The 14,715-nt window shown below is 31.3% G+C and overlaps 2 protein-coding genes across 2 annotated transcripts; both read left to right on the top strand.

Moving 5' to 3' along the window:
- The first annotated feature begins 4,338 nt into the window (after positions 1 to 4,338).
- Positions 4,339 to 6,965, top strand: LOC116337197. Its single transcript, XM_031761583.1, has 5 exons — positions 4,339 to 4,466; positions 4,716 to 5,011; positions 5,252 to 5,687; positions 5,955 to 6,226; positions 6,365 to 6,965. Exons 1-5 carry the CDS (start codon positions 4,384 to 4,386, stop codon positions 6,784 to 6,786), a joined length of 1,509 nt encoding a protein of 502 aa, XP_031617443.1. The 5' UTR covers positions 4,339 to 4,383; the 3' UTR covers positions 6,787 to 6,965.
- Positions 6,966 to 7,069: 104 nt separating this feature from the next.
- On the top strand, positions 7,070 to 9,369 carry LOC116337198 (ribonuclease Oy-like). The gene is made up of 3 exons (XM_031761584.1): positions 7,070 to 7,471; positions 7,739 to 8,007; positions 8,158 to 9,369. Exons 2-3 carry the CDS (start codon positions 7,797 to 7,799, stop codon positions 8,580 to 8,582), a joined length of 636 nt encoding a protein of 211 aa, XP_031617444.1. The 5' UTR covers positions 7,070 to 7,471; positions 7,739 to 7,796; the 3' UTR covers positions 8,583 to 9,369.
- Positions 9,370 to 14,715: the final 5,346 nt, after the last annotated feature.

The raw sequence follows: 14,715 nt of genomic DNA on the forward strand, positions 1-14,715 counted from the left end.
CAAACGACGATTAAAACAAAGAAAAAAACATAAAAGAAACAGGCAATCAAATAAAACCGCCTCTGACATAATCAGAACGCAACTTTGACAATTTTTTTGTAATTAGTTTTTTTTCGCTTAATTTTCTCTATCTCCTTCAACAAACGAATTTCAATTCTTCAATTCAATGTGTATTATTTCAAACAAAACCATTTCAAATCGTATACATTATTAATTAAACGAAATTTCTGTTTATTTTTTTATATATATTGCGTTTTCTTCTTTTCTCCATGACAATCTAGTGTCCATCCAGGCTTACAGTGCAATGTGATGTGCATCCGGTTCAACGGAGTACGAATCGGGTTTATACATATATATTCTGTTTTCAACTAATATACAATTTTACTAATAAATATTTGAATAGCCTAGCTGTAGCGATGAATTACAAAGCACACAAACGCGCATAAAAAGAAATATTGTCATTCAACGGGCAGACAGATGGAGAGAGAACTCGTTTGAATTGGTTTGCAGTGGAATTTCTATGTGTGAGCGCGCGTTCGATATCTCCCTCTCTTTCTCACTGTCGCTCTCTCACTCACTCTCTCTCTCTCTATCTCAGCTTCTTGCTAATTCTTCTATGCTTCGCGCGCTAAGCAGGGACCATGGCTTTGATAATTTTTTTTTGCATAAAATACGCGACTATCTGTAATAAATTTACTAGTCAGGTACCTGAAGTAGCGCGCGCAGACTAGAAATGAAGTCATCAAGGAATATTAGCAAAACGATCACGACGATCACTTGGTCAAAAATTACTGTTGCTGCCACTGTTGCTGCTGTCGTTGCTGCTGTTGCTGAAATTTACGGTCTACTCATTAATCAATTGGAGGTATAGCTCTTCGTCGTCTCTTTTTTTTCTCCATCCTCTTTCTTTTTATTTTATGATTATTTCACCTTTCCATTTGTTTCTTTTCGTTTGATTTTTTTCTTGATTTTATTTTCATTTCAGTATCTTTTTTATGTGGATGATTTTTGTTAGCCTAATTTCTCACATCAGTTTCGCGATTTTTTCGCGAACATTTTAATTTAGTCCCATGTCTATTGTACTTCATCAGGTGCTCTGGTATTATTCGAAACCCGGCACGTGTTGGAGTACACTCTATGTGGTGACCAATAGCAACATATTCGACTTTTTTGCGTGAGCTCTTCCTACTTTACATTGATTTCGTTCGTTTTTTTATTTCTTTACATATATATGTATACATTTTTCCGTATTGAATTTCAATGGAAATGAATAAAAAAAGAGAAAGAATTTGCAAACAATAACAAAAACACCGTCGTTTTGATGAAATTGACGATTTTTTTCAGCACTTTTCAGATTTCTTCGTGAGAGATAATAAAACCTTGTTTAAATACAACTCTTTGTGTACCGTTATAAATAATGTGGTCTTTAAATCGATTAGAAACTGCGTCACGAGAGCGATATAGCGATAAAGAATTTTAATTTCAATTCAAAGCACTTGATCGATATAAATCAATTGGAATGGAAACATTTTCGGTGAAATTGATTTAAATATCAATAAATCTTCAGTCTTTCTTTTACAATTGAATCGATTTATTTTCGGTTTTTTTATTATCTTTTTCAAATCAATCAAACTTTCGTGCACAACCAATCACATTTTTCGTATGATGAAATTTTATTTTTATTTCGGTTGATATTTGTGATTGGAATACACCGTTGAATCACGTCATCGACTAAAGTTGCACACAATCGCTTCAGTTTCTTGAAATGTCATTGTAAGCAATTAAAAAAATGGAGTTCTCTTCATTTTTCGAGCCACACTATGCGTGTTGAATATATTTCACAAAACAAAGCTGATTATCGCATTTTTTTCTCGCTATCTTTTTTTCGGCTACTGTAAGTACTTCATTTTGAATTCAAAGCACTACCGACACGATTCGGCTGACGTCATATGAGCTGCCAAAAAAAATATTTCAACATTTGTCACTTTAAAATGCGGCCGAAAAACGTGCCACCGAGAACGACGACGGCAACGGCCTGCCAAATACCATTCCCATAACTACTTTCAATGTTTTTTTTATTACAATATGTGCGATCGGCATAAAAATGCTACTTTTTTTGTTATAACCAGCCTATAGGTTGGCATTCTTCGTCTTTCTTTCTTTTTTCTTCATTGTCTTTGAAGAAGCGAAAAATGCCAGAGGTGAGCTGTGATTTATTGCATCAATTTAAATGTAATATCATCATAGTCAGAAACATGTTATGCTCTTTGTATCTTTTTTTTCTTCTTCTGTTTAATGATAAATTATGAGTCTCGTTGAGTAAGCAATTAAATTAATGAGAAGTGCACGTCGCAGGTACAGTAAGATCTGAAATTCAAAATCATGCACAATTATGAAATTCGGACAAGATAAATTGACCAAATTAAGAACTTTCCACCCGATGTAACATTATACACGTCTCGGTGACAGACTATAAACACATCAAACAATTTTCGAATTAATTGAGTGAATTGGTCATTTATGTGTTGAAATTTATTTTGAGGTACTTTAATCAATTTCATCAGCTTAGAATTTTTTTTTACATACAACAAATCTGTATTTTATTTTTCATTAAATTTTGTTGATAATTGAAAATTAAAAAAAAAAAATGAAAAATTCTTTTTATTCAGAAAACATTTGTTGTTTAAGATGATTGAAAAATTTTAAGTTTTCGTTTAAATTTCACATTCTTGAAAGGTCACACTTTTTGAAAAAAAAAATTCAAACTCGAAAATCTAAACGAATTTCACAAAGAATAAACTTTTTTTATGGAGTGACTACATCAAATTAGACATTTGTGCCAAAAAGTTGTTTTTCTAGGTGTGAAAGATATGTTCTTTTTTATTAAATTTTTATAGGCTGTTTTATTATCAAAAGAAGCTAAAATGGTCTATTTTTTGCAAATCATCTTATTCTGGGGGCTTTGCAAACGTTTCACATCGCGTCATTATCTTAATTATGAAATATTATTTCATCGTGTTAATGAACTTTGAAACAGATGAACACACACACACGCTTTCTTGAGAATGAGAAAAAAAGAGCGATTAAACAGAACTTCAGGATTGGCTGTGCACACAATATGTGAATGTGAATGTCTTTCATCAACTGGAACACGTGCAAATTCAAATATACTTTCTGTTTTTTTATTATAAATAGAGAAATTTAAAATAATTTATCTAAAAATAGAGAAAGTGATATTTTTAAGCATTAAGTACGCAAATGATTTGTTCTGTGCAGATCATCGTCAATTCTTGGAATATATTATACATGTGTTGATGCTTTAGCTGGGTACACTTTATTCAATTCAAAGCCATTTGATATCGTTTTTATGGAAAGAGATTTTACAAATAAATTATGGCAATTTCATTTACTTTTTATTGTCTGTTAAACATACTCTGTTTTCAAAGCGCAAAGATAAGATAAACACTCTAAATAGACCGCTACAACTTTGTACTATATATTCCAGATCAAAATGAGTTTGAAATCAAAGATTTTTACTCGAAAAACATGGCATAAGTTTCAATTTCAATAAATAAATAGTTAGAAACAAAGGGAAACTAAAATATTTCATAATTATGACAGGGATTGATACAATCATCACATCCGTGATTTGGAATGCTTGTTCTCGGTGAGAATTTCTGCCAACCATAAGAAGCTTGTTAAGCAAACAGAAGACGCTGTAAAATGAACACATTCTGATAAACGGTTGAATTCGAATTCAAGCTTTAATGTTATTTCACATAGTTCACACATAGATGGCATTTACACCTTGTCGATTATAAAGTGCAATAGTGTTTGTAGATAAAATAACAATAAAATAGATATTTGAGTATACAGTGTATACTATAGAATTTTGAACTTTTCCTAATATACAATTTAAATCTAGACAGCTGTTTTTTTAAATATTTGGAGGATTGTTTGGAACCAAGTTCAATTCCACTTATGTGAAGTGTTCTATCTGACATCTTTATCAGATTAATTTATTTATTTCATCAATTTGATTAAATTGTTTACGTCAATTAAGGGTAATTTTCCTAATTCTGACCTACTACTCCACTTTTTGGCTTAGTATATCAATGCTATTTTACATATTATGAAGATGTAGCAATTCTTTAGTGAATTCTGATCTTTTTTTCGCCTAATAGAAAAGACACATCAAAAATATTTTTTCTTCGTACAAATAAAAGATTTGGACTTAGGTTCGAATTAGGCAGTCTTACCATTAGATTCAGTTATAATAATAATAACAACAACAACAACAACAAAAATTATAATAGATTATTTTAAAGAAGTATAAAAAGTCAATTCCTAAGTCAATCGAAAGTTTTAGGTAGTTTGGTAAAGATGTCAAAAATACAGTTTCTATTTCTTTTTATTTGTGCATTTTCGGTTTTATTTTTAAGCGTATGTGCAAAATCATTCAATGGGTCAGTATTCAAATACAGCTTATTTTTATTGTGGATGAAAACGATCGAGACAATATCATCTCTGGTGAAAATGAATCGTCTAGAATAAAAGTATATTATCTCAAAAAGTTTCTAAATTCCAATAAAAGAACAAATTAAAATAAGAGCTCTCCTCGATAAATGAGTGGCCAAATCTTAGTAATTAATTACCGAACATTTTCTGTGTGTTTCCTTAATAAAAAAAATCGCATCTACTACTTGTGTTTGTAGGTTGGAAGGCTATAGAAATGAATCCCGTTTGTTGTCAGAAAATGACCTTGACTTTGATATGCTGTTGTTTATACAATCATGGCCAACGGTAGCTTGTGTGAAAAAAATGGATGGAAATACCGACTTTGAATGTCTATCGCCTCCGAAAAATGAGACCTGGATTATTCATGGGCTTAGGCCGTACAAGTTATATGGAAGCGGGCCATTGCTTTGCGGCAACTCATCATCATTCGATCTTGATTCCTTGAAGCCATTTATGGATGAATTGCTGCTAAACTGGTTCAATTTGAATAAAGGTTATATAAACTGATTTTTTTTTTGAACACATACTTTGTGCGTGTGCACGAATTGTGCTATCGTTATGAATTTGTTATCAGGCACTTGAATTTTGATCTTTTATTTGTTATATTGAATGTTCAAATGAAAAAAAAGGCCGAACATGTGTTTTTTTCTGTTACGAAACCATCTACGATAGTATTTTACTCCACAGTTATGATTTTGCCAATGATTTCGAAACGATTTAATCCCATTCACAGCTAGTTCTTCTGAGCAGCTCTGGAGGCATGAATGGTTGAAATATGGAACATGTTCCAAAAAACTTCCGGATCTGGATAGAGAAGCGAAATACTTTGGTCAAGGTTTAAAATGGTTTCAGCAATACAATGCTAAAGACTTACTATCAAAAGCCAATATTAAGCCAGATACACCGTACAAATTCATTGATTTTTATGATGCCTTGAAAAATAAATTGAAAATCAATCCAAAAATTGTGTGTCATAGAAAACCGGACACTGGTGAACAATATCTGTCGGAAATCGGAATATGTTTTGGCAAAACATTAGAATTGGTCGATTGTATGCAATCAGAAAATTTAACTAGCAATACCACTGTAATGACAGATGAAATTTTTACAAATTGCAATTACAAACAACCAGTTCTATATGCGAGCACATTGCCAACAAGTTCTAACAGGTAAAACATAAGTTATTTGGTTGAATTGATTGCTCTAGAATAAAAACAGCATATTAAATGGTTGCATACCAAAGCGAAACCAGACATTTAATATGCTGTTTTTTCAATTGTTTGTTCGGTTTTACTCTAACACAAAGAAAAAGAGTTTTTGAAGTGAAAATTCACAAAAAGGTCAAATTATGGATAAACCATAAATACCATGCCATGCACAAAAAATACCAGAGAAGAACAAAATCCGAATCTTATTATTACGATTTGTGTTTGCAGATTAGAAAACCATAGAAATGAATCCCATTTGTTGTCAGGAAATGAATTTGACATACTGATGTTTATGCAACAATGGCCTACTGGATACTGTATTAACAATAATGAGTGCATACCACCACCTGATAATGAGACTTGGGGAATTCATGGGATTTGGCCGAACAATCTGGACGGAAGTCATCCATCATTTTGCAGCGATTCATCTTCATTTGATATTGAATCTTTAAAACCATTTATGGACCAATTGAAACAAAGCTGGTTTAATTTGATGAGTGGTAATGCGATACATATGTTTTTTACACCAAATTTTAGTTTAACAATGAGTTATGGGACAAAATACTATATTTTGATCCACAACTATCTGTTGTGGTTTTATTAACGTTTTTTTTATTTCGATTCAATCCCATTCACAGGATCATCTGAAGAAATTTTTTGGCGACATGAGTGGTTAAAGCATGGAACATGTGCTGTAAGTCTTCCGGAACTGAATACAGAAGCGAAATATTTTGGACAAGCTTTAAAATGGTTCCAAAAATACCATATTAAAAATTTACTCTCGCAAGCCAATATTAAGCCTGGCACAGACTACAATATTATTGATATTCATAATGCACTGAAAAATCAATTGAATATTAAAGCAGTAATACGTTGTTATTGGAATAAAGACAATAGTAAACAATATCTGTCGGAAATCGGAATATGTTTTAGCAAAACATTAGAATTGGTCGATTGTATGCAATCAGACAATTTAACTAGCAATACCACTGTAATGACAGATGAAATTTTTACAAATTGCAATGACAAACAACCAGTTCTATATGCGAAAGAGGTGTAATGCGCTCAATAAGCGTAATGCTTTGTTTGCCGAACTTCGTATAGACAGTGCCATCTATATATAGAATGGGATATTATTTCACAAGTTTGAGAATGAGCGCATATGTTATTCCAAAAATTGTTGAAAAATAATTTAATAAATTGTTTCATTTTTTTGTTTTGAAAGTGAAGTTAGCACAATTAGCATTAGATAATTTCTATTTAAAAAAACATAAATTTATGTGCGTTTTAATTTAACTTAAAAAGCCTCGAGTGTAGAGTGTGTAGATCTTGTAGAAATGATTTTGTTAAAATCTCCATACGTAAACTCATAAGTGTGAGTGTGACATTTGACAGATAGATACAAAACGTAATGTTATTGTTCTCTTACATACTTGTCATACACTCGTGCGAATTATTCTGTTCTGTTAAGTTCGTTTATTCCGTTCATTTATTTTATTTATATTCTTAATCTCGCAATCATATCGCAAAATTGCGTAAAAATGGCAGATTCTATTAACAGTTTTATTGATCTTGACACCGGCTGTATAAAATATCCTGATGGAGACTTTACTTTTATATTAAGCTTTATTCTGTTTAGTTCGCCAAAAGATAGAGTGAGGGCGTTAGTGTGACAGATTTCATATAAAAAAAGCTACTGTATTAGAGATCTTATATGCGAGCACATTGCCAACAAGTTCTAACAGGTAAAACATAAGTTATTTGGTTGAATTGATTGCTCTAAAATAAAAACAGCATATTAAATGGTTGCATACCAAAGCGAAACCAGACATTTAATATGCTGTTTTTTCAATTGTTTGTTCAGTTTTACTCTAACACAAAGAAAAAGAGTTTTTGAAGTGAAAATTCACAAAAAGGTCAAATTATGGATAAACCATAAATACCATGCCATGCACAAAAAATGGCAGAGAAGAACAAAATCCGAATCTTATTATTACGATTTGTGTTTGCAGATTAGAAAACCATAGAAATGAATCCCGTTTGTTGTCAGAAAATGAATTTGACATACTGATGTTTATGCAACAATGGCCTACTGGATACTGTATTAACGATAATGAGTGCATACCACCACCTGATAATGAGACTTGGGGAATTCATGGGATTTGGCCGAACAATCTGGACGGAAGTCATCCATCATTTTGCAGCGATTCATCTTCATTTGATATTGAATCTTTAAAACCATTTATGGAGCCATTGAAACAAAGCTGGTTTAGTTTGAAAGGTGATGTGATACATATTTACAAGAGTTTTTACACAAGATTTAAGAAAACAATACAAATAGATTGTTTGTTATATTGAATAGTATTTTGATCAACAACTATCGGTTGTGATTTTATTAATGTTTTTTATATCGATTCAATACCATTCACAGAAAAATTTATAGAAAAGTTTTGGCGACACGAGTGGTTAAAGCATGGAACTTTAACTAAAAGTCTTCCGGACCTAAATACAGAAGCAAAATATTTTGGACAAGGTTTGAAATGGTTCCAAAAATACCATATTAAAAATTTACTCACGCAAGCCAATATTAAGCCTGGCACAGACTACAATATTATTGATATTCATAATGCCTTGAAAAATGAATTGGACGCTGAACCAGAAATAGCTTGTCATAAAAAAGAAGATACTGGTGAACAATATCTGGTTGAAATCGGAATATGTTTTAGCAAAAGATTGGAATTGATCGATTGCGGTGATATTTTGATACCACCTACAGCAAACTATACGACAAATCATTTAATTCTTAGAAATTGTAATGCAGAGCAACCAATTTTATACCCAAGCACTTTCCAATAAATTTGATCGAGCAACAAAGAAATAAATTAAAAGCTTGCAAGTTTGAAGAAAGTCAATTTAACATTAAGTTTTTTAACATTCAAAACTTTCTAATCAAAGGTATTAGTATTCGCAGAGATTTCAAACCCCCTAATTCTATTGAGATTTGTGTCAAACACTCCAAATCGAAATCATTTTTCTTATTATTGAAATTTTTCATTAAAGAAAGGTTTTTCTGTAAATGCTACTTTAAAAACATTCCACCTTACTTCATCATTTTTGTATTCGATCGTATAAAAACAAAATTGTTGTTCCACGTGCATATCTATATACAAACTCGTGTTCGTTTTGACATATTTTTTTGCAAAAAATGCAACAAATTGCTGGATAAAAATAGCTTTAACTGTTTGGAATTTCAAACAATTAAAGTGTGTTTTATTGCATGTGCACATGTAACAGAATTTTATGGAAAATATCAATTGTGAAAAACGCAACAGAAATGGGGTAGATTATTAATAAAATTCAGAAAAATTGCATAAGAATGTCGAAATTCTTTATTCAATCTTCTTGATGATATTTAGAGCAATGTGAGGATGTAGAGAGCTCAAAGGGAACGTCAATGTAATTTAACAACTCAAATCGAAACTAAACAGCGCGCTAAGTTTGAAATGTGTTGATACATCCTCCCATTGATTTAGAGAGCAGTGAATAGATTGGGCTACAGCTATAGCAGTGCTATTTTCACAGCTCCTATTCATAGGTGCTATTTGTGAACAACGCATACGGGCAGCGATTTTATGATACAATTCCGGACAATAGACCTATTGATTTGTTTATGCAAAAAAAAAAATGTAAAATACTGAAATCAATTGAATTCTCTAGAATAAATACAGCGTATGATACGGTCGCACAACCAAAGGTTGTTTTTACATACATTTTTTGCTGTATTTTGTATGACGGTGTTTCGCTTTGAAATGCAACCTTTTCATACGCTGTTTTTATTCTAAAGCAATCAATTGTTCTATTTAAATTTTGAACATTTCGTTCGGAATTATATCATAAAAGCGCTGTCCGTATACGTTGTTCACAAATAGTACCTATGAATAGGAGCTGTGAAAATAGCACTGCTATAGCAGTAGCCCAATCTATTCACTGTTAGAGAGACAGAATATGTATAGTTCTGCAAAGCTTTCTATACTAAACATCAATTTTCAGTGGATTTTTTCCCTTTGGAAGTACGTGTGTTCAACGATAAGTTAATTAGGGCAATTAATTTTGAATAAACGTTCTTTTCTCCATCGATTTGAAGACAATTTCATAAATGAAGGATGAACCGTCCCATAGATTTTATCCACTACTGTCTACAAGGTTTAAACAGAAAATTCATAAAAATGAACAAACGATTACTTATCGCTTTTTTCACTTCATTGGTGATTGGAGTGTGTTTTGCGAATGGAGATGATTCCGTCGATATCTTCGGATTATAAGTCTTCACTAGCGGGTAATAATATTTTAAAAAAGATATCTGGTGCGCAGAATATTCCAATAAAAGTTTCACATCCTGAGTAATTTTGTATAAAGTAAATGTATAAATTACCTAATTTAGTCATTCAACATATTTGATTATTTTTTATTTCACTTTCATATTCCATAATCAAAAACTCATAATTTCTACAAATTTGACAAATCAAGAGGGATTTAAGATATAAAACACGGCGTTTTAGTTAAAACATCGTGAAACATCCTTTTTGAACACATATTGCATAAGAGCGGGCGACCGTTATAAGCAAAGTTGTATTGTAACACGAGTGAATTGTATAAGAAGTTTTTACTACTTTTCGCATTCCTTGCTCTTTGTTGTCGGGTGCGTGTGTTGTGATTGGTTCAAACACCGCTTCTGCAAAACTTGTTTCACATGAGGCACCATCTCCGATTGTGAAGAATAATATTTTCAAATCTATATTAAACACTGCACTCCAAGGAAATTTCAAAGAAACCAAGACAAGTTTCTGATGATTCGCAAAGAGAAGAATTTGTTGCATTATTCAGGAGGTCATATCAGAGCTTGAACGAGGAAAAAATAAGATATCTAATTCCTTTACTCGAAATGGTAATGCGCTAATAATAAGATTAACTACTGAATATCTAGTAGTTTTTATCAATATTTTCGTTACAACAATATAAAGAATAAGTCCTAAAGTGAGTATGATATAAATATATCAATGTGTGCTATGGTTTTTTTTTGAACGATTATCAGAAATATCGAAATATTATAACGAGATAAATAAATTATTTTGATCTAATGTATGGTTCTTTCCCTTTATGGAATTTTTTTAATAAATTCGCTCATGGTGTTAGTTTTCCTATATAAGCAAGAATGGTTATCGTTTAATTTACTTCATTTCTATTTATAAGTAAAGGGAACCGATCAATTCTGCAGTAAAGGGAACTGATCAACACCCAGGTGATGTAGCCGATATTTCCCAGAGAAAGGATTCTGCAAAATCAAATCAGCATTCGAATGTCCGCAATATCAAGGATGTACTACCTTTGCTACCAACTGTCGTACGTTATGCGAAAAGTCAATTATAACATTTCATTTTTTTTTGTTGCTGATACAGTAACGCCACAAATGATAATAGACGGGTTTTCAACACCCGATTGTGGCGCTAGTGTACGTAAACAATCATCTAAAATTATATGTACTTCTATACAATGCGCTCACTGTGTGGATTTATTGTTGATGTAACGTATTTTCGCAAAATAATATCATGTTTTTTGTCAAGTAGACTACCATGAATTCTTCTCTTTGTAATAAATATTATATATATATTGTATAACAATTTACACAGAATGTTTTGAATCTTACCAATCGTGGTGGCTTTATAAATATAAAACTTTTGAGATAGGGGTGACGTACAATGTGTGAGCAATGTAACTCTTTGTATGTAGATTCTAAAGAACTATGTAAATTTCTTATGAATACTTACATATTTAATCAAATTTAAAAGGTAAATAAAAAATTTCATTTTCATATAAAAATTATATAACCAAGAAAACACTAACACCATATGTATCATATTAAAAACAAATTCTTTTGAAATAAATTACAAATTGAATTCACCTGGTGTACGATAGTGTATGTTGTCAACGAATTGAGAAATATTCATATATAAGCAAGGTTTGTTATCGTTTAGTCTTCATTTCAATTAACAATACGAATTGTGTGCGAGTTTAAAAAATATCAAAATGATTGCTAAATCATTTGTCACTTTTTTGGCTATTTTGCTGATTGGCGTGTGTGTTGCATACGAGAACGGAAAAAAATCATCAAACGGATCTCCTAATACTTCAAGTGTGGGCGTTAATATTATTTCAAAAACTCTTTTGAATGCCGCTCAAAAAGCTCCAAATCCATTCGCACCAAATGCTGCAGTTAAGGGATCTAGTTCTTTATTAGCTGACGTGGTCGATATTTCCCAGAGTAAGGATTCCGCAAAACCAAACCAGCAATCGAATCCGAAAATGATAAAGGCAATCAAAACTGTAAAGAATATACTACCTTTGGTCGTTCATTATGCGAAAAGATAAATAAAACATTTTATCAAATAAAACATATTTTGTTGTTTGCTCATAAATTATTATAAGTTGCATATACGGTTGTAACTCATTTTCGCATGCAATAATATGTTTACTTTCCGATTTGAGATAAATAAAACTACAATCAATGGTCACAAGCCCATTTTAAATGAAAGTTTGGTCGTTTTTGTTCAATATGTTTACTGTCTACTAGACTGGTGTGAATATTACTTTTTATAAATGATCGGTCGAGTTGGTTCACAAATTCTATTGCAGTATTTTTCGAAACGTTTCTTATAAGACAAGTGGCAATACCATACTGTGGAAGCGATGTCACTTTCCTATACAAAATCACTACTGAACTTTGTTCAAGGTATTGACCCTCTATCAATGTTTTTGGTATTAATTTACTAAGCAGTTGTCTGTGAACGATACAAACTAGTGTATTATTGGTTCGGAGAAAAATTGTTAGTGGTGCTGGCGTTGGAACAAAGAAATTCATTTGCTTCAATCCTTTGGGCAATACTTTACATTATTAAAAAGTTTTAAAAAATGTTTAACTGTATTAGATATCGAATAAGTACATCAATCTAATATAAAAAGACACCCGACACGTTTAAGTTTAGTTCACCACAAATTCTAATCATACGATACAAAAAGAAGAGAATATTAAGAAAAGGGCAAAGTTCTTATTTGTTACATTATTGGCTTTTTAAGCTGCCATGTGCTTTGCATGTCAAACTGATACTTCAAAAAATTCGATAGTTGCCAACAATATTACAAACTAAGGAACCACCAGTTCTGACCAAATCAACGACAGATATTTCAAATAAGCGCATTGAAGCTGCCGGTGCTTCCCAAGGTGCAGAAAAATCAACTGAAAAACGTTATCAATATGACAGTGAGGAAGAGCGGAAGGATTATTTGATTAAACATTTTGCCCATGAGCTTACCATAGCAACGTTTTACAACTGAATACTTGAATATGAATAAAATATACTATTTCCACAAAAGAATCATCTGTGTTTCATTTAATTTGAACGACTGATAAAATATATGAATAAGTATCACTTTTTGGAATGTGCAACATCTGTAATTTTTTAGTTTAAACACAAAACCGTGTTTTAAAAATATATAAGAGTCACCAATTGGATACAATTTAGTTATTAGTTTACTTGAGTTTACAAAAGAAAAGACGAAAGGAAAAATTAAAAAAATTTGGAATTTATCTGTACAATTTATTGTAATTTTATTGATTGGAGCAAGTGCTGCGGATTCAGAAAAGAATAGTCCGAATTAAAAACCTTCAATTGTAGCTAACAATATCATTTCTAAAAAGATACTAAATACCGCGCAGAATATTCCTATTCCAAATCTTCTTGCTAAAAGTGCACCTGTTGAGAGTACAGCTAAACCCGCAAAAGATGTACCTAAAATTTCTCATAAAGTATCAGAAGTTCCTAAAATTACTAATAGACCAAGAGCCACTCTAACAAGTAACTTTTTTTTTTTGCTTTATGTCAGAAAACTATATTGAACCATGCAGCTAGACATACATCAAACAAATAATTTTACGTTTATTACTTCAGCCACCCACTTCGTGAAATCTGCACTATTATTCGCGCATAGAAAACACATCAATTAAAAAAGCGAGCTGCATGTTTGATTTTCTGGAATATATTTTTTTTTTGCTCAAAGATTCTTCGATTAAAATTTCTGCATGAAATTCCGCATTAAAAAACTATCAACTTTTTTGTCAGCTTTATGTCTGAAATTTTAAACATCGATTTTTTATCATAAAATAACACTAAATTATAAAAATCTGCACTTAAATACACATATTTATTGTTTTCTGCATAAACAAAATTACATGTTTGTATATATGTAAATGCTGCTTGACAGCTCAAATGAGTGCGTTCAATGTGTCATATTGAGTGTTTTCAATATATATATGGTTCAATATAGTTTTCTGACATAAAGCAAAAAAAAAGTTACTTGTTAGAGTGGCTCTTGGTCTATTATCAACAGAATGCAAAAAAATCATCCAAAACTTTGATTTCTAATACGTGGATGGACATATAATTCTATAAACAATATAATTTTGTGTTAGCAGGTTGAAAAAATGGGCCGACCATAGTTTTCTAAAAATGAAATTCATTCATTTAAAGACAAACAGTTGATCTTTTCTCAATTCACTTTTTAAGTCAATTTAAGTCTTGATAACTATCGTAAAAAGAAAAAAACAACAAAAATGTGTGTATTTCCACGTGATCAGCGTTATATTCATCGTATTTGCCAGAGTGAAATTCAAAAACGAAACGCCTTTCTTTCTGACGTATCGAACACACATTTTTTTATATTATATCAATTTTCAATACTTTTTCAAACTCTCGAAGGTTTTGAGTTCTTAAAGAGCACTCTCACTGGCTTCTCAGTGTCTCCACTCATTTGCACAACTTTCAATCTTGACTTTTAGTACCTAAAATTGGCTTAACCTTCATATAAATACCTCTTTTCGAACTAATGATTTCAAATCACATGCCCCTCTGCCAAATCGACAATTTTCAATATTTTT

This window comes from Contarinia nasturtii, unplaced genomic scaffold (assembly GCF_009176525.2).
Source record: "Contarinia nasturtii isolate CC-2019 unplaced genomic scaffold, AAFC_CNas_1.1 Cnas_scaffold_220, whole genome shotgun sequence".
NCBI classification, from domain to species: Eukaryota; Metazoa; Arthropoda; class Insecta; order Diptera; family Cecidomyiidae; genus Contarinia; species Contarinia nasturtii.

What these genes read in the sequence shown, in the direction of transcription:
- LOC116337197 (XM_031761583.1), top strand. Translation starts at nt 4,384, where the DNA reads ATGTCAAAAATACAGTTTCTATTTCTTTTTATTTGTGCATTTTCGGTT. An exon ending in TTGCCAACAAGTTCTAACAG is followed by an intron (nt 5,688 to 5,954) that starts GTAAAACATAAG and finishes TTGTGTTTGCAG; the next exon opens with ATTAGAAAACCATAGAAATG. An exon ending in CTGGTTTAATTTGATGAGTG is followed by an intron (nt 6,227 to 6,364) that starts GTAATGCGATAC and finishes TCCCATTCACAG; the next exon opens with GATCATCTGAAGAAATTTTT.
- LOC116337198 (XM_031761584.1), top strand. Translation starts at nt 7,797, where the DNA reads ATGTTTATGCAACAATGGCCTACTGGATACTGTATTAACGATAATGAG. An exon ending in AAGCTGGTTTAGTTTGAAAG is followed by an intron (nt 8,008 to 8,157) that starts GTGATGTGATAC and finishes TACCATTCACAG; the next exon opens with AAAAATTTATAGAAAAGTTT.